The 18,526-nt window shown below is 50.0% G+C and overlaps 2 protein-coding genes across 5 annotated transcripts in view; one reads left to right on the top strand and one right to left on the bottom strand.

Moving 5' to 3' along the window:
• Positions 1–18,526, top strand: part of C7H2orf76 (chromosome 7 C2orf76 homolog) — a 39,343-nt gene that overhangs the window by 16,476 nt on the left and 4,341 nt on the right. The gene's annotated exons all lie outside the window — the stretch shown is intronic.
• Positions 658–17,135, bottom strand: STEAP3 (STEAP3 metalloreductase). 4 transcript variants are annotated; one of them, XM_015868837.3, is made up of 5 exons: positions 17,066–17,135; positions 8,229–8,712; positions 7,232–7,759; positions 5,883–6,047; positions 658–1,083 (listed from the first exon to the last, which is right to left on the bottom strand). In XM_015868837.3, the coding sequence occupies exons 2-5, from the start codon at positions 8,709–8,711 to the stop codon at positions 793–795; spliced, it is 1,467 nt and encodes a 488-aa protein (XP_015724323.1). In that variant the 5' UTR covers position 8,712; positions 17,066–17,135; the 3' UTR covers positions 658–792. The 4 variants fall into 4 exon arrangements, with proteins under 4 accessions (XP_015724323.1, XP_085409448.1, XP_015724321.2 ...); XM_085553322.1 differs by having other exon boundaries at positions 16,984–17,135; XM_015868835.3 differs by lacking the exon at positions 17,066–17,135 and adding an exon at positions 16,768–16,889.

Genomic DNA, 18,526 nt, shown 5'->3' on the forward strand with positions numbered 1-18,526 from the left:
CTGCCTGAAAAGGATTTAGTAAAACAGAGAACGTACAGCAGCAGTAGTTGTCATCTCAGAGACAGCAGCACAGATGGGGAGTGTGGGTGTTAGGGTCATCCCTCTCTCCAAATGCTTTCACACTGGTAGCAAAGGTGGTTTATTTCTGCAGCCTATAAATGTGCATCAAGTATAGTCTACAGGACCAGAACTGCTGCCTGTATTTGAGAAAGCAGATACTTGGATTTGCTGTCAAGTTTGGACACCTTTAGTAAAACGAGCAGACACTACATAACAGGGACATTGTTCTGCTTACGTGGCTACTTCAGTAAGGAGACCAAAGCCAGGGACAAGTTGTCTTTCTAAAGCTCACTGCTCATGTTGATCGAGATGCTCAAGAAGCAGGATGTCTTCACTGTCAAAAAGCCCAGAAAAATCTGTGCTTCTTCATATTTAAAAAAAGAACAAAACCATTGACATTCATGAGAGTAGATCAGGAAACAACAGAGAAGTGCTGCTGTAGAGTTGCCAACCCGCATCTCTAGTGACAGAATCCATCACTCTTTCCTGTATATTTGTGTTGCTAGCTCAGCTTTCACAGTGATTTTTAAGGCAATATTTGGCCTAGCGAACCAGCAATATAAATACCACTGCCTAAACTAGTTCCATGGTAGTCCATTTTCTAAAGTCACCAGATTTTATTATTTACCCACAATATAATTATTCCAAAACATACATATATTTAAGAAAAAGAAACACCTTTATAGAAATGCTGATAGTGCTTTTAAATCCTCTGCCACCCCTGGGGTTCCATCAGACGTTGCTAGAAGTCTCCCCACTTGAATACTCTCCTGTTGCACTGGGCAGAACAAACTTGACATACCTCCCCTTCTCCCAGCCTCTCCTGATTCGCAGGAGTCTGTGCTGGATGCAGGGCAAACTGAAGGCGACTTTTGCTAGGATCACAGTACATGGGACAAGCAGCGTGAGGGTGTAGGTGGGAGGCAGGTAGAACTTGTATTGGTTCTCATCAAAGGCCCTCGACCAGCCGTATGTGAGGGTGTGCAGGGTGCTGACGACCAAGGCAATAAATCCCAGGGTAGACTAAAAGGAAGAGAAACACAAAGCAGTCAGCAGAGGACCTTGTACCTGTTTTCCCCTGTAAGAGTATGCAGTGCAGAGAAAGCAGTGAGTATTCCTGTGTTTCTCCTATAGAATAAAACGCAACTGGAGACCTACTGTCACCTACAGGAAAACTGCAGTGTGCCAAGATAGAAGCACTCAGGTTGGAGGTGAGCAACAGCCCTGATGAGTTTCTTTCTCTTCTCTATCCTAGAGATGGGTGCTGGTTTACAAGTGAAACTATGGTTTCCTACCTGCATCGGAGGTGGTGACTGAGCTCATTCCAATCACAAGCCCTCCCCAGGGGCTACCAGCTGTATTTTCAAAGAGAACAGTGGATGTAGTACATTGTCAGCTGGACAACTACTTCCTTCAAAACACCCCCTCCTGGTTTTGATGGCTAACAAACCATTTTAAAACCCAGATAACTTTTCAATGCATATTGTGTTAACAACAAACTAGATCAAGGCTCCTCTACCCTTCAGAGTGAATTACTGGAGCAGATGAGTGGACTGAGCAGACAAGGAAAGATCTCTAAAATACACCCCATATCTATGCACTTCATTTTTACAGCACCTCTCCAGCCATCATATGGGTATCCGTAAGCCCTGCCAAGTTAGGGAGCTCTTCTCTCTGTGTTGCACCAGCAATGCTCAAGGTCACTCCCAGAGCCAGCTACAACCCTATCAGCTGAAGCTCATATCCACCCGAAAGCCATATCTGATTTCTCAGCCCAAAACAAGCCTAAATGGGGTAAAAATTTACTTCACTTGGAAAATGAAGGTGTTTGCTGGGATACACCATGCAGCTGAAGGAGACAATGCTCTTAACAATGGGCACCAACCCATGGCTCACCCATCATTTATCAACTCTTAGCTCCCCTCCAACAGGTAGAACATCCCTGGGTGGGAGGAGGCCAGGGATGCCAGCAGGAAGCTGTGCAGCACAGCACAGCTGTAAGGCAGGGCTGGGGAAAAGGTGAGGAGTGATGGCTGAGAGCGGCAGGTGCTTTTGGCACTGGGTGCAGGGTGCCTTCAGATAGAGTCCAGATGGGGCTCCACAGATGGCAGAGGTGTCAGGGCTGGAGATAATTAGTTTGTTCCTCTACAGTTTCTCTTTCAACTGCTGCTGGCACCAGGGAAAAGCAGAAGTGGAAATTAGTAGGACAAAAGACGACCAAACATCAGAGCTGTGCAGTGACCCACCTTTGTGCTCAGTAGCAGGGCACACAGAACAAAGGGATAATTGGCAATAAATGTGCAGGTGAACAGGTGGCAGCTGGACACAGTGCTGGCAGCTCCTCAGAGCACTGCAGTGAGGGAAACCAGGACTCCCTGGGGCCAGCAGGGCTTTTACACTGTTACAGTATGGAGAATGCAGGGCTACTGCCAAGGTAAGTTGGTAAAGCCCCCTGAGAGTTGGCTCTGTGAAGATGGGATCTTTCTAATGCAGGTTTAGCTTGCACTGCCCATTCTGGATTGATTTTTCTCTCCCCCACCTCTCCTCAGCATCCAGGAGATGTACTGCAATGCATCAGTGAAGGTGACTCTGTCACAAGCGGCTCATTTATAAATGCCTGTGCAGCATCCAAGGCAAAAGGCACCTTCCTAACCCATACAGGTTTCAGACTTCTCCTGCCATTAGTCCTGTAGAGTTTACTGTGTGGAAGCCAGCTCTCGCTTCACATCAGGAGGGCTACAAGCGACTAATGACAGATACTCTGTATCCTGCAATATGAACTAAGAAGGAAATCAGGTCAACCCAACCTTCAAATTCCAAGAGGATTTTTCAGGGTGGGCAGATAAAGGGAATCATATACACTTTCACTTCTCCGCCAATTAGATTTGATTTATAAATCACTGGGGAACATTAAAAATCTCTCCTGTAATTTGAACTGCATATGAATTGTTCCTGTTATCCAGTGTCTAGATCCTGTATATATTTTTATTAGTCAAAACCTGGATGCTGGATTTCAGCTAGCTGTATTTGGGAGCCCAAAATCACATATGTGATTTCATTCTAAAACCTCAGCAATAGCTCAGGTGTGATTTTTGGCCTGTCAAGCAACAGATGTGTATTTTAAAAGAATGGCACTACCCCACAGTGCTGAGAGGTGCTCACAGTGCTGCTGGAAAATGTGAGGTGTGGGAAACTCCAGGTAAGGAGCGGATCAGAGTGGCTCCTGGCTTTTAGCAAGCCCCAGCCCTTGCTCAAATGTGGCTGTTGGTGCAACCCCTCTCAAACACAGCAGCCTCTTCAACAGAGATGGCAGCAAACAGATGCAGCTTTGGGGAGATACTCATCAGGGACTGCTGTGCTCTGCATTTTCCAGGTCTTTCCTTTTTCACAACTAGCCATGACATCTCTCATATACTGTAATAGGGTCAAATGCCAGACACCCCCAGGGCTTGAGAGTACAGCCTCATTCTTCACCCCTTGTATTTACATTACAGTGTCGCAGTGCATTAATTTAAGGAGAGTTGAGTTGCTGTATGTGAATGTTACCCTCCAGCACCTGGGAACAGCAGATGTATCTGTAACTCATTTCTTCAAGTTGGCATTAGCAACTTATTGAAGAAAATCATCTAAAACACTCCTCATTAAAAAACCAAACAAGCTATACCTGACCTGGAAGCTAACATGCTAAGAGCCTCTAATCCTCTCCTTGGGCACCATGCCACTTGTACACCTCCTGCATGCCATCAACTGGGAGCTGGTGCTGTGCTGCCTCTCCTCACATCTACAGAAATAGGTAGGAGTGATTTTTCCATGCCCTAAGCCAGCCAGCAGCTCTATGGGGCAGCCAGGAGCTATTTTGGAGTAGAGTGTCACGTAGTTGGTGCCAGAGCTGACATATCATTGGAAAGACCCAGGGAAAGATGTTAAAGGGCAGAAGAGACAGTCATGGAATGTGTGCTGGTGGAAGATACCATATGTGTTGCATGACACAACAACACCCACCAGGAAAGCTGCCTGGGGAGGCAGAAAGAGATGCAGGGAGGTTTCAGAGCCTCGTTCCAGGCGGTAAGGAAGTATTTCCCTTTATTTCAGATTCCTGGTATGAAATGCCTAAGCCAGGACAGGAATTTATCTGATGTCCCAGTGGCTGCAGTGCTCCCCTGAGATGTGGAGCTGAGAATTAATATGCTCCTGCTGTCTGATCTGAAAGAGAGATTTAAAGCCAGGTCTCCCTTCTCCCCAAGGGAGAATCTCCTGGGGTCAGGCTCTCCAGGTGAGGCTTCTTTATGCATTGTAAATAACTACTCAACAGCTTACAGCAAGAGAAGAGAAAAAAAGAGATAAACTGACTTACTAGCTTGGAGATCAGGGCACTTGTGGGAGAGCAGGCTCTCTAATGAATATTGAATTATTTATGTGCAGCTGAAGAGCTTCAGCAAGGGAGAATGAGTGATGGATATCCACCTTTGCATGCCCTAATTCTGCATGCTCCAACCCCTGAGTGTACAGAGGAGTTGTGGGGGAACCCACGGGGTTTGTGCATGCTGGGTGGCACTGCAGCATCACTGGGAGCCTGGTGCAAGCTAAGCAGAAGCCTTGTAGGAAGCACAGTTAATGATGGGATTATGTGATACAACAGGCGAGTGTCTTTCACAGAATCTGGCCTCAAAATGAGCTCTGAAGTGCAGGGGCTACTTGAAGTTTTTTTCCTGCTGTCCCTGTTAGCCTAAAGTCTTGCTCTGTATGTATCAATGAGAGTAGCAGCCCTTGGGCTGAGGATCTGGGATCTCTACTTGGGTTGCTGTGGAGATCTGTCCTCATGAGCCTAGACGTCCCTGCAAGTGGGAAGTCTGCTCCTAAGCCACTGGGCAACCCGAGAGAAATAAAAGCTACCCAGACACTCCTAACCCTCTTTTTAGAAGACATGCCCCTCACTGATTATTCAGATCTGAATCCTGCACTGGCTGTCCCCATAGGTTATCCATCCACCTTCTGCAGCCTCCCCATGACATCCCCATAACAGCTAGCTCCCAGGGGGACCATGAACATTTAAGGTATAGGGAAAAGCAATGGCAGATAATGAATTCTGAATTACTCAACACAAGGTGAAGGCCACAATCAAATTAAAGAAAAAAACAATTTTCTCACCTATCCCAAGGATCGGGCCTTGCCAAATACTCCAAAAAAGAAGTATCTCTCAAGCATAGATTCTTCCCTGGGGGCAGCCAGCCCTTAAATGAGGTTTAGGGAGGGGTGGAACCTAGTTCTATGCCTTTTGGTTGCACAGGTGAAAGCAATTCACCTGTGCTCCCAGGTCTGGCTGTGTCTCTTTGCCAGGTGCTCAATCACCGGTTCAGGCCCTGACTTAGCAACTCCCTTACAGAAGAGAATAACCCTGCCTTCTCTAAATGGCCGCACAGCTTTCTACCTTGTGTGACTTCAGGCATGAATACAGCACTGCTCGTGGGTGCAGGCTGAGGGGGAAAAATCCCAGAGAATTCTGCAGGGGGCATCACACAAGCAAACCCGTACTGGTTCTGCTCAGGATCTCTAGCTAGCACCATTAAGAGCAGGGTGAGAAAGAAATTCCACCAGCACATTAAAGACTCATTCATGCAAAGCTTGCCACTAAGCTCCACGTGGATGCACATGATGCATTACATTTTCCTTTCCCTGAGACACAGCAGAGCATGAGTCCAGCGTGACTCCCTGGAAGCACCACTGTCCCACTGCCCTGAGATGTCCTCCAGGGCAAGTGGCAGTGTTCCTAACACCAGCTGACTGCAGAACCACTCTCTGGCATTGGCACATGTCAACCTTACCTGGATGAAACTGAATTCCCTCCAGTTGAGAGAGTTTGCGATGGATGGAAGTGAGGTGATGGCAAGTAATGACAGCAAGCCCAGGGCTATTATTCCAACAGAGATATAAATCTCCATCCTCCAGACTTCCTCCTCTACCCAGATACTCTTCTTCTTCTCCATAGCCTGGCATGACAATGAAGTTTTGTTAAAATGGAGCGCTTAGTAATAGAGGAATTGAATTTTATGTGTATTCACTTTGGTTTTGGAAGCAGATTTCCTGGATGAACACTGGTTCCTAATCCCACCTTCAGTGCTACTGGCCTCTGCCTTTGGGAGGTGCCACTGCCATTTGTCCCAGTTGGATCAGATCTGCAGCCTGCTGGGAAGAGCTGCTCGATGCTCGCAGCTCCCATAGCCTGTAACCACAGCAGCAAGCCCCACAGTTGCATTTGGAAAGATAATTGGATGAGAAGTCAGTTCAAAGCCATGAAAACAAATACAGATGCTTGAATATGCTGTAGTCTCCTAATAACCTTCGTTTTAAGTGCATTTAGTGGGGGAAATTGTTCATGCTAATGGAAAGGAAGATGGGTTTTAGGCTTCATGGCAGAGAACAACATTTAGAACCATCTTCTTTAGCCCATTAAGTGGGCTTAATTTACTAAACAAAGATGTTGCTAGAAAACAGGAGGTAGAGGGGAAATGGACACAGGATGCTTTCCTGAGATTAATGTGTGACTGTAGCAATTGAGAAAGGGCTGTGCCAGGCTGGAACTGAGAGGCTGGGGATGTCATCTGATGGACGCTTTGAGCAGGCACTGCTCCCAGAACCATCTGTCCTGCTCCCAGCTGCCTCCATGCCTCTGTGCACGGACAAAGTGCTTGGGTGACTGCAGTGAGGAGCACTTGAGAAACGTCCCAGCACAGAAAGCAGACAGGTCTGGGGACAGTTCCTTGATCTGGTTCACCTCTGGGCTGCACAGAGCTTCTTGCACCAGAGGCAGAGAGGAGCAGCAAGAAGCCAGGGACAAAGAAAGGCAGAATCGCACTCTTCCATGGCACTGCTGAGATATAGAGCTGAATTGCCTGAAGGTGTAGCAATCTCTGAATATAACCACTGGATAAACACCGCTGAAAGGCTCAATAGGGCAGTAGGGTGCTTTCCCATTTCCTTGTTCCCCTAGACTATGCCCAGCTCTTCAGCATTATTTTGTTACAGCACTGGAGGCACGTTGTGGTGAGGACACACCTCCTATGCAAACAAATCCTTTGGAAAGCGAACACAAAGGCATCAAAGCCCTCTTACCCAACTTCTAGATGCGCCTGCAAGATCATTACAGGTGCCAACCGAAGGGTGCCAACATTACCTGCTTGACAGCCGTCTCAATCAGCTGATAGCGGTGGGAGCGACGCATGGGCAGGCACAGGCTGTACACAGCATGCAGGGCTGCGCAGAAGAAGCTGAGGAGGCCGATCTGCTTTCTGTGCTGCAGCCACTGGTCGAGCCAGTCTGGAAAGCGCCTGTATTTGGTGCCATAGTAGAGCTGTGAGCAGGCTGCCAGCACGCCGGGCAGGTAGACAAGAGACAGCATGACGTAGGACACGCATGGCAGCGTAGTGTTGACCACCTCGACGGGGATCTTATAAAACTTCTTCTGCTGCTCCCTGATATAAGGGTGGATGACCTGACGTACCAGGTTGTAAGTGAAAAAGCAAAGAAAGAGCCCCAAAGCCAAAAAGATGGGGATCTTCCAGGCTGGCAAGAGGCGCAGGGGAATGTTCTCAATCTCACAGGCTGAGGACATGCAGCCCATGTCTACAGGGGTGAATCCCATGACCTGAGCAATTTCTGCAACTGTACGCTTGGCTTCTTGGCTATTGGAGCAGATCAGAACCTGCAACAAATGGAAAGATACACATTGGGCAAAGAGATTAAGTGGTGGGAACAAATGCAGCAGGAGGGATGCTGCACTGAAGGAAGCCTACGTTATGGCAGAGCATCGTGTGTTCTGGCAGACTTTCTGATGGGGATTTGCTGTGGTTGCCAAAGACCTCCCTCCTGGACAGGTTTTCTTTCTTATGTGTACCACCACTTTGCTTTATTGGCTGTGTTTAGATAGAGACGCAATTAAATGATGTCTTTCACTTACACAGAGACTACAGGGCATGGAGTAAGAGAGGTATTTCTTTTCTGATCAAAGAAATGTGCAAGCTGTGTGATGGTTTCTGGATGCCAAAACCAGTACTGATGATGCCAAAACCAGTACTGATGCCCCTTCTTCATGAGCCTAAGGCCATTTACTAATGTCAGACCTCAGCTGCTGAAATAGCTGATATGTGGCACGTATCAGGAGAAAGCGGTACCTGCTTATTGCCATCCCTGGCACCAGACTGCAGCGTCCACGCAGAAACCACATTAAAGCCCTTGACCACAGTGCAGGCTGGGAACAAAGAGGCCAAGTATTCAGCGTTGGATTCTTTGTGGTGGTTGATTTCGGTGTTGTTACTGACATCCACCAAGATCTTGCCCGCCAGCACATCAGCCAGGTCACAGAGTGTGGAGTAATGTTCCCTGAAAACCGCCACAAAAATGACATCCGTCTTCTTCACCGCCTCAGCCTGGAAGGTGACCTCTGCTGCAGAAGGGAAGAGGCAGGCTTTGCGCTTTGGGTTGCGACTGCCCACCACCACCTTGAAGCCGGAGCACACCAGGCGGATGGCCAACGAGCGTGCAAAGTCCCCACTCCCCAGCACGCCGATGGTGCGGCCGGCTGCAGGCACCACGCTGGGCTCACCCTCTGTGCTCCTGTGGCCAAGGAGAGGCTTGGCCATGTCTCCTCCAGACATCCTGGTTGGAAAAAAAAAGGGGAAATGCAAGTTCATTGTGAAGCTCTCACTGAAACTCAAACCACATCTGCAGTCATGGGGAAAATGCCACTTAACACCACATGAATAGAAGTGCATGAGATTCTGGGAAGGAGGGAATTCCCTGATGCCTACCTGTAAATGTACAGTGCTGGGTCCATGTAGCCCAGACCCACCTACTAAACCCACCGGCATGAGTGCAGTGACATCCAGCCACCATTGGAGGGGGACAAGTCATCAACACAGAAATGGTTTTAGGGACAAGTTTCACAGGTTTGTGTGATCAAACACCTGCACTCAGCCATCCTCTGCTGTTCTTACTTGCATTTCACACTGCAAAGCCAGAGCAGTCCTCACAGCCACCAGCAACGGGAGCTCTTGGAGCCCTATAGGAACAGGGGAGATCTTTTGAAAAGCCCCATTATGTGTGGGGATCTCTGGGCACACAACTGGGAGAGCTGGGGGGGGTCTTTTGATTTGTGGGAGCAGCATCAAAGCAGGGAGTTCGAGGTGGAATGAAAGTGTCCTCTGAGTGGTAAATGAAGAGAGCTGTGGCCTTTGCCTGTTCCAATATTTGGGTCTGTTTGCTTCATCTCTTCAAGGAGAACTTTCTCGTGACATTAAAAAAAAACAAACAAGGTATTAAAATATGATGGGATTTGCTCACGATTGATCTTGATGAGCTTTACAAACATTAATGAATTTTGTCCTGTAACACTCTGCTCTCCATAGCAGATCAGATATTGAGGCCACAAAGAGGCTTTAAGCAAATCAATAAAACGAACAGCACCACACCAGCTGAGCCTGGAGCTCTGGAGGAGCTCAATCAGGGAACTGCCAGGCTGTTTCTGTGATGTGTCACCTACGGCTCAAACCTGCTTAAAGAATGGCAGATGGCTAAAGGGACACCAGACTTTTAAAGGGCTCAGGAGGTGGCCCATGGAGCTCATACATCAGGACACCTGGCTTTTGATTTGGGCACACTAGTAGAAATGGTAATAAAGACCAGCATTAGCAGATGGGCAAGACATTTAGAAAAGAAAGAGGTTGGTCTTGGCTGAGTACAGACTTGCTTTATAGCTGGTGAAGTGAGGGTGACCAGTCGGACAGGGTGACCTAGTCACAGGGCTTTGTTTATCATAGGTTTTTGGAAATGCTCTTTATCCGATGCTTTTCTGGGATTGAAGCAATAATGGCACAAATAATTTTCATAATAAGAATGGGTTGTCATGGGATTTCCCCACAGATCTGTGTTTTTCCAACAGGCTATAAGAGATTTAGGAAAGACAAAGAAAAGATCAAGCTTGGGTGTGATAACTGTTTAGAACAGCCAGTCTTTACTGCGAGCAGTTTGCAATCCTCATGCAAAGTGCCTGAGCACCAAAATTACTACTGGAAAATGCCATGGGCTGCATATGGGCATAAGAAGTACTACGAGTACACTTTAATGAGCTATAACTCATATCATACAGCTTCCTCTCATGGGCTTGGTAAGAGAATTACTCAGATTTTACCCTGAAGGTTTCTGCGTCTGCTCCAGACCTGTGGAAGGGCTTGTGTACCCAAAGGCAGACTTGGTTCTGCACCTATGTCAGTGGTCTAATCAAGGCTACTACCTGTGCACACACCCCTACATTAGGTATAGACCATACAGATCACAGACGCTGCAAAACAACACAAGTATAACACTATAAACACATAAATTGAACACAGAACAGAAACACTTAGATGAGGATGAAGGTAAGATCACTTGGGACTTCCCCAAATGAGAAGCAAGCCCACAGGTGGAGCTCAGGTCCATGCCAAGCCTTGTGCCCTCATCCCATCCAGGCTGAAGAACAGTGCAGTGAAGCTATAACCAGCTAGGCTGCAAAATCCCACTGTAAATATTCCAGCTCTATCTGAAGAGATGTTGGGTTTTCTTTTTAGGCCCCTGCTTATCACACGCTTTATCAAAAACACTGCTTTACTTTTAAGAAACCTCCTTACTCCACCCAGGTGTATTCATGCCCACAGCGATTTGTTCTAGGGCCCACACTATTGTTTAGCTTAACCACTTCTCTTGCCTACACAACCCTCTGCTTTTCAGCAACCTGTAAGCATGAAATGTTGTCTTGCAATAAAGAGATGTCTCTGGCTCCCGGCCACTGGGACAGAAAGCAAAGCTCAGAGTGACAAGATTTCATAGAAACGTGGAATCTTTTGAGTTGGAAGAGACCCTTAATGACCATCTAGTCCAATCCCCCTGCAATGAGCAGGGACACCTACAGCTCTGTCAAGTGCTTAGAGCTCCAACTAGCCTCACTTTGAGTGTCTCCAGGGCTGGGGCATCCACTTGTTCCCCAAGGCCCCACCAGCCCCTCCAGGGGGCCATGCTACTGCCATGTCACCCTGAGGCAGAGAAGCCATCAGCACGGGGAAGACTGCAGAGGCCAGACACAGCCCAAGCACTGCAGCATTGGGTAAACCTCATTTATCGATCTTCCCTGTCAAGGAAACTGTACCCCTGCTGAGCTACAGCACACCAAGTTCAAGGAGAACAGTGTCTTAGCAAGGAAGCTGCACAATGATTTAAAGCCCAGCACAGTGGAAGTAAACTAGTTTCAATCCTAAGTGGGCAGCAGTTCCATAATTAAAATACCAAGTGCAATGTGAAGCTGCCCTTCAGACTGATGGTTAATGACACCCTTATATCACTGCACGGGGATGCTATGTCCACATCCAGCGTGCCTGTTGCTGTGTGGTTCACCTATTGCCATCTCAGTGGCTGTATTATTTGCAGTACAATAGCAGCGAGCAAGATCAGGCACCACACCAAAACAGAAGGCAGAATGGGATCAAACAGACAAAAGCTGGGTGAACCGAAGCAGTCAAATCTCTGCTGCACAGGCAGAGGGTGGGAGGGCTCTGCAGAAGAAAAGCAGGGATAACTCTACATGTTTTGCACCTGAGGCTTGGCAGGCTGTTAGCTTAGGCTGGGTGCCAAGCAAACACAGCTTTCAGAGTGGTTTCCAGCAGGACGGCCGTTCTGGGCTGAGCTGCTGCAGGAGCCCCTCCAGGTGCGGCTGCACTCCCTGCACCGTCAATCTGCACTCAGATAATGCATTATCTGGGAAGCTGGTGCCATCGTTATCCTCCTTCCACAGACACAGGGAAGGAGATACCAGTGATAACGGGGCTCCAGAAAGTTTGCCTGGGAAGACAGATATCCCTGACCACTTGTTTAACAACGAGACCATCTTTACAGGACCCTGTCAGTTATTCTGGGCAGAGGACTACAGCCTCGTGGTTCCTGTAACTTGCAGTTGGTGCTTGGCATATAAACCCTGAATAAAGTTGTCCCTATGGAGGCATGGCACAGGCTCTGCTTCAGTTCTGGACCAAAAATAATCAAGATCCATTTCTCTGCCTTAGTATTCAGGTTTATCAGATAAAAGACAACTTGGTTTTGTAATAGGTCCAATAACTGAAGTGTCTTAAGCATATCACCGAGTCAAATTGTGCTGAAGAACATGGCAGCAATCTCATAATGAGCTCCTCGCCACGGTGCTGTGCAGCACAATGAGACTGGCTCCTGTTTGCCCCAAACCTCATCTATGAGCTCAGCTCATATATAGACTTAGCAGGCAGCACCTGCCAGAATAACCACTCAGTGTCTTACCCTGGGGTCAGGTTTTAGTTAGACTGACCACAACTGAGCCTTGAATAGCTGTGGTGCACGTCCTTACAGAGCCACATCAGGGCTTCAGTTTCGGTGTTGGGAGTTATCTGAGATAAAGATTATCTGCATCCTCAGATGGGCACCAGGGTGGAATGAGGGGAATGTCCCACTGTGTGCACCAAGACAGTTCCTGTATGCCATGGAGTATGGTTCCCCCCTGTATTCTATGGATGGGTGTGATCTCTGCCCCCAGGCCATCTATCTGCACTCAGAGACCTTTGCACCTCCTGTGCTGCCCGTGACACTGAAGCCCTGGAGCTCCTGTTTGCAGAGCCTGGTGCTCTCCATGGAGTTGATGCACCAACTAGTCTCAGCTGGAGAGATGCATTCAGCACCTGAAGTCTCTGCTCAGGTCTTGCTGTGCACAAAAATACTAATGTCTTGGCTACAGCTACTTTGTTTCCAGGGGAAATAAAGCACGTTAAGTCTCTGCTGCACCCAGAGAGGCCCTCCAAAAAGCACAGCCAGTACCATGTACCTGCTGAGGTTGGCACAGATTTAAGCAAGAAAAGGGCTTATCCAAAGCCAGTCAATCTCAGCTCTGCTCACACTTCAGGAATTCCCCCAGTCTTGCCCAGGCTGACTGGAAATAACATGTCTGCCCTGCAGACAGCTCACAGGTGAGGGAAGGAGAAAACAGGCTTGCTACCTCTTTCCCTTTTTCTCCTGAAGCAAATAGAGCTAGCTCCCCACCACTGCAAACCAGGAACCAGCAAAAGCCATAAACCAACCGTCTGTATTGCTTCAGCCACAACAGCGATGTCGCAAACCTCCCTAGGATGCCAACCAGGCTGTGAGAATGAGGAAATGCCAAAAGCAGAGCCCTGAGACAGCCCCAGGTCCCCATCTGCTGGGTGCTGAGGCCGTCCCTGGCCACATGGTGGGAACAGAGCTGCTGAGGGGCCCCAGCACTGCAGTGTGCCCCCACCATTGCACCGTGCTTCACCCTCATCCCTCTCCTTGTTCCTACCTCCCAGCACGCTGTTTGCTTTTGCACAACCACACAGCACTGTTGACTTGCTGTGCCATGCCCCTAACCCCATCCCTGTGCTGCCTGGCCGGTCCCTCACCTGCTGTCCATGCGGTCAGTCAGTCCAGCCAAATGGGAAACAGCGCATGCCCTGCTCTCTCTCACCTCCACTCCAATTTGTCTCAGTCTTTAACGAGCCCCTCTCTCAATCATTTCTCCTATGTCACCCACAAGGTGAGCATATCCCTCCCTGCACCACTGCCCACTGATGACAACACAGCTGCCAGCCCCCTCCCCACTCCATACCCCCTCCAGTTTAATCATTGATAAATACTGAGGATGTTGGCTTTGGAAGCCAAAGGCATGTCCCTGACCACAGGATGTTCTTCACTGTGATCAGAACTCAAAAACATGTTTCAAAACAGGGGAAAGTGGAGGCTTTCCCAGAATTTTCCATGCTCTGCTTTTCCCACACCAACTCAGACATCCTGGCCACAGTTTTCCCATAGAGATGCACCAGCCCGTGGGTGCCTGGTGAGGCTACATGAGTAACACTGATGCTGGGCAGAAAAATCACCCATCCAAAGTACTGGCTGGGGCTTGACCAACCTGGAAAACAAACTTTTGGCATACCAAGAGACCACGCTGCTGGTGCCCATCACATTGATACAGTGCGGAGAGGCCTGACAGGGACTTAGACTGGGACAGAACTTAATTGGGAATCTGAGGTTTGGGAAGCCTGGAGGTCTCACCCTAGGGCCATGGAGAGCACAAACCTGAAACACCATGAGGTGCTGGTGGAGCAGTGCTGATGCTGACATAGCATCAAGGAACAGGTGACAAGAACTTTAAGTGCTGTAGCAGAATCCTGCATGGCTTTTATTCCTTTCTACTGGGATCTTTGTTTACTTGCTGCTCTTACCATGCTAGCTACTACCTCGCAGTGACTCACTCACTTCTGAGCTCTCCCCTTCCTGCAGCAGAGCAGCAGGGTGAGCCCTGAGCCCAGCAGAACCCCAGGGAGCTGCCAGACCCTGCTGTTCAAAATCTTTCTTTCTTTCCAGAAAGGACGCAGAGGAATTGCACTGCCTGTACAGGAAAATATTTGGGTTGGCTGCTGCTGCCTGTTAGAAGGGCCTCCAAGATCAGCATGCCCTCTAGTTTTGCCTCTCAACAACTCAGGAGATGCACAGAGCCCTGTGGGGCAGAGGGTAGCCCAAGAAGGCGGTAAGCAGCTTCACAGGGAAAGGAGCATGAAGGATAGTGCCCACAGAGATCATATGGTGACTCCTGAGTGCAGCCCTTGCTTTGCCTGAACACACTGCATGCCCTTCAGGCACATCCATGCTATGCCACAGACACACCTCTGTACTGAGCAGCTGCAATGGGCACAGAAGTTTCTGGGGAGGAAATGCCTCCGGTTAAGGCAGCAGCACATAACAACTGCCTGGTGAGTTCTGCAGCATGAGAGAAATCTGGTCCAGGCATGCACGGTGTACACAGGGCCCCAGCTGCCTCCCATCCCTGCAGTAAGGAGCTCATCGACGCCGCCTGACTCACGCAGGTACCTGTTAGTGATGGGCAGTGGTTGGTATCAGCACACCACTGCGGGTGCATTATCTACAGACCCATACTGGCAGACCATGGTCTGTGGGGAGCTCTTAGGACAATTTGCAAAGGCTGCAGAGATGATTGTCCCTCTCTATTCTGCCCTTGTGAGGCCCCATATGGAGTATTGTGTCCAGGTCTGGGGCCCCCAGTACAAGAAAGACAGGGAGCTGTTGGAGAGGGTCCAGAGGAGGGCCATGAAGATGATCAGAGGGCTGGAGCACCTCCTCTACACAGACAGGCTGAGGGAGGTCAGCTTGTTCAGCCCAGAGAAGGCTGTGGAGTGACCTCATTGCAGCCTTCCAACACCTAAAGGGAGCCCACAAACAGGAGGGGAGTCAACTCTTTACAAGAGCAGACAGTAGCAGGACACAGGGAAGTGGCTTTAAGTTGACAGATGGAAGATATAGGCTGGATTTGAGGGGGAAGCTCCTTACTATGAGGGTGGTGAGGGGCTGGAACAGGTCCCTTCCAACCCAGGCCATTCTGTGAACTAAACTGAAATGCAAGTGTTACCAAATCCAGGCTTCAGACTTTCTGGAAGTCTGAGGATCTGGAAAAAGATGGAAGGAGTTCCAGAATTCCTGAAACCTGGGCTAAATTTTTCAAAATCTTCCATTGATTTGGGCTCTGGAGAACCCAAGGGCTTTTGAGATGGGATGCTGGCTCAAACATTACTGCTTTCCAAATGTTTTAGCCATTCAGTTAAAGCTACATCCACTTAGTTGAAGACGGGAAGCACCCTATGGAGAAGCACTAACTTAAAGTTTGGAAATCTGCCCTCCTTTGTGACACTGTCAGGAAACCTCATTCTAATCAGTGATGGTAAACATCTGGATAACAAATTGGTGGGCTTCAATCCCATAATGCGATATCTCACAGCCACAGCCATCCACCCCATCACCTCAGAGCTCCTCTGCTGCTCTACTTCGTCCACCACCGGATAAAATGTGTTTCCCCTGAACCTAAAGCTGCTTTCATTTATGGCTGTAGCGCTGCAAGGTCACAGCCAAATCAGAGCTCCTAACAATAAGAAGCAAACCAAACAAAAGCAAAAGTAAAAAGCAAAGCAAACACACATTTTGCTTTCAAGAAGCACGCTGTCCTGGGGCTTGCTGCGTTTTCTTTTTAAACAAAGACTTGTTGAGTCACCAACGTTTTCTGCTCCACAATTATGAAGGAAATCGAATCCGCGCACTGAGTATTGGATCCCGCATTACCTTACGTTTGTTTTATAGTAAATGGGATTTTAAAAGAGGAGAAAACGAAAGCCTGATTTAAAATCTAAAGTATTTAAAGTAGCTCAATCTTGTTAGCTCTCCATCTCCTCAGCCTGCAGGAACACTGATACCGGAGGAGTGGCGTTCCCCATCTCCTGTCTCTGGTTTCTCTCCCCACGAAGCACTTTCCAACGCACCGTTTCAACCTGCAGCACTGGGCTGCTGCTGTGGGGCTCTCGGTGCTCTGCCCGCAGCCGTCCCCACTCCCAGGCCGCCCCACCGACGGGCACAGCACGTGTCGAACCACCCCACCTATGGGGCAGCCCTGCTCCAAATTCACCCCTCCAAGTCCGTCACAGCTGTCACTCTGCGGCACAGCCACACGGAGCACACAGAGCGCAGCGCATCCGACTCTTTTTCCTTATAGCAGCCCCCGGGGGCACTGAAGCAGCAGAGCTGCCCGCTGCTCTTCCCTGCGGGCCCGCGTGGCCCCGGCCAGGATGTTGTCTCTTTCAATACCTCACTGCCCGATTTCTCCCGGGCCGGAAGAAGTCATTCATATCCACGAAGCGTCTGCAATGCTCCCACTTGGCAGCCACCTGCAGCCCCGTTCCCCACCATGCCTGTGCGCGCACAGCCCCCGGCCCCGCACCGCACCGCCACGCCGCCAGGCCGGCCCCTCGCCCCGATCCGGCGCCCAGCTCCGACACCGGGCCGTCCCCCCCCCCAACCTACGCCGGGCTGAGGCGCACGGCAGGACCCGGAGCTGCAGCCCCCCGGCACGGCCCGGCCCGGCACGGCTCCGTCCGTCACTCACCTCTGCGCCGTGCGGGCAGCGGGAGGGCGAGCGGAGCGGCCGCTGGCGGCGAGCGAGGCGCGCTGATGTCAGCCCGCGGCTCCGCCCTCCTGCCCATGTGCCGCCGGCGGAGCGGATCAGCCGGCACGGCACGGCACGGCCCGGCCCGGCACGCCCCGGGGGCACGGCTCGGTGTGCCGCTGCTCGGCACAGCAGAGGGGGATGCGGAACGCACGCCCTCCAGCCCCGTCCCCGCTGCAGCCCCGCGCCGAGGTCAAGCGCCGGGCACCGCGGCGGACGTGGGACCCGTTCGGGGCAGGACTCCTTAATTCTCCACGTTTAAGGGCGTTTCGGAGCCGGCGAGCGTTTCGTTTTAATGGAGGGTGCGGCTCGGTGCGGCCGTGGCCGTGCTATCAGGGGCCGTGCACCTGCTCGTGGGGCTGTGAGCGGGGAGCGGGGCTGATAACCGGCCTCGCCCCGACGGCGCAGAGCTCCCTGCGGCAGCGCAGTGCCACGCTGCCGGGAGAGAGAGGGCGAATAACGCGGTCAGAGCGTTATTAATCCTCGGGGATTTAACACAGACCCCTCTGGAGCCCCTTCCCCGGGAGGTTCTTTATTTATGTCTTTATCCGCCGCTCTGATGCTTTTCAAACTGATCTCGGAGGCCCCTGCCGTCCTGCGGCGGTAGCACAGGTGACGGTGCGGGCTGTGGGACTCTCCAGCAGCAGGTAAAGGTGGCCAGCTGTCCTGCGTGTCTTGGTGATGTGACTGCCGTGCTACAGCCGGCGTTTGGTGCGGATTCGAGGGAAGAAATCGTTGAAATCGGCCGCACCTTTAGGATTTTGTTATCTGTCCTCCTGCATCATTGCTGGAACGAGGTTGTGGATGCCCCATCCCTGGATGCATTCAAGGCCAGGCTGGATGTGGCTCTGGGCATCCTGCTCTGGTGGTTGGCAACCCTGCATATAGCAGGGGGGTTGAAACTAGGTGATCATTGTGGTTCTTTTCAATTCAGGCTGTTCTATGATTCTATGATCATATAAAGGACACATTTGCCCTTTTCTCGCCCTTTTAGTTTATTTATAGAACCCTCAGTCAATGCCATTCCCTCCCTCAGTCACTGAGATTCCCTTTACCTGGTTCCTTTCTACTTTCAGGGCTGCAGTGAATTCCCATCTTTGCCTTTAGCAGCACCTGCTCCTCTGACATTCCTTTATCCCAAAGTGCTGAGATCCTCTGACTTCTGCAATTTCACTCCCTTTTCATAAAACAGTAAACTTTTCTTCTTCTTCTTTTTTCCTTTGTGTCCCCAAAGTATCATCCAATTTTCCATCTTCCCCAAATCCACATACAGGAGATAATGCACGCTTCATCCTCCCCTCTGCTGCTCCCTGTCTCCAGGACCAGGGGCACATTGATGAGCACATCGCTCAGGGACACGCTCTTCATTTTGCTCTGGGTGTCCTTTTAGCTCTGGGTGAA

Source organism: Coturnix japonica, chromosome 7 (genome assembly GCF_054131305.1).
Source record: "Coturnix japonica strain WE chromosome 7, WE-NBRP24, whole genome shotgun sequence".
NCBI lineage: Eukaryota > Metazoa > Chordata > Aves > Galliformes > Phasianidae > Coturnix > Coturnix japonica.

What these genes read in the sequence shown, in the direction of transcription:
- STEAP3 (XM_015868835.3), bottom strand. Translation starts at nt 16,808, where the DNA reads ATGAATGACTTCTTCCGGCCCGGGAGAAATCGGGCAGTGAG. An exon ending in GGGAGAAATCGGGCAGTGAG is followed by an intron (nt 8,713 to 16,767) that starts GTATTGAAAGAG and finishes TTTTCCAACCAG; the next exon opens with GATGTCTGGAGGAGACATGG. An exon ending in GGGAATTCAGTTTCATCCAG is followed by an intron (nt 1,084 to 5,882) that starts GTAAGGTTGACA and finishes TCTTCCTTTTAG; the next exon opens with TCTACCCTGGGATTTATTGC.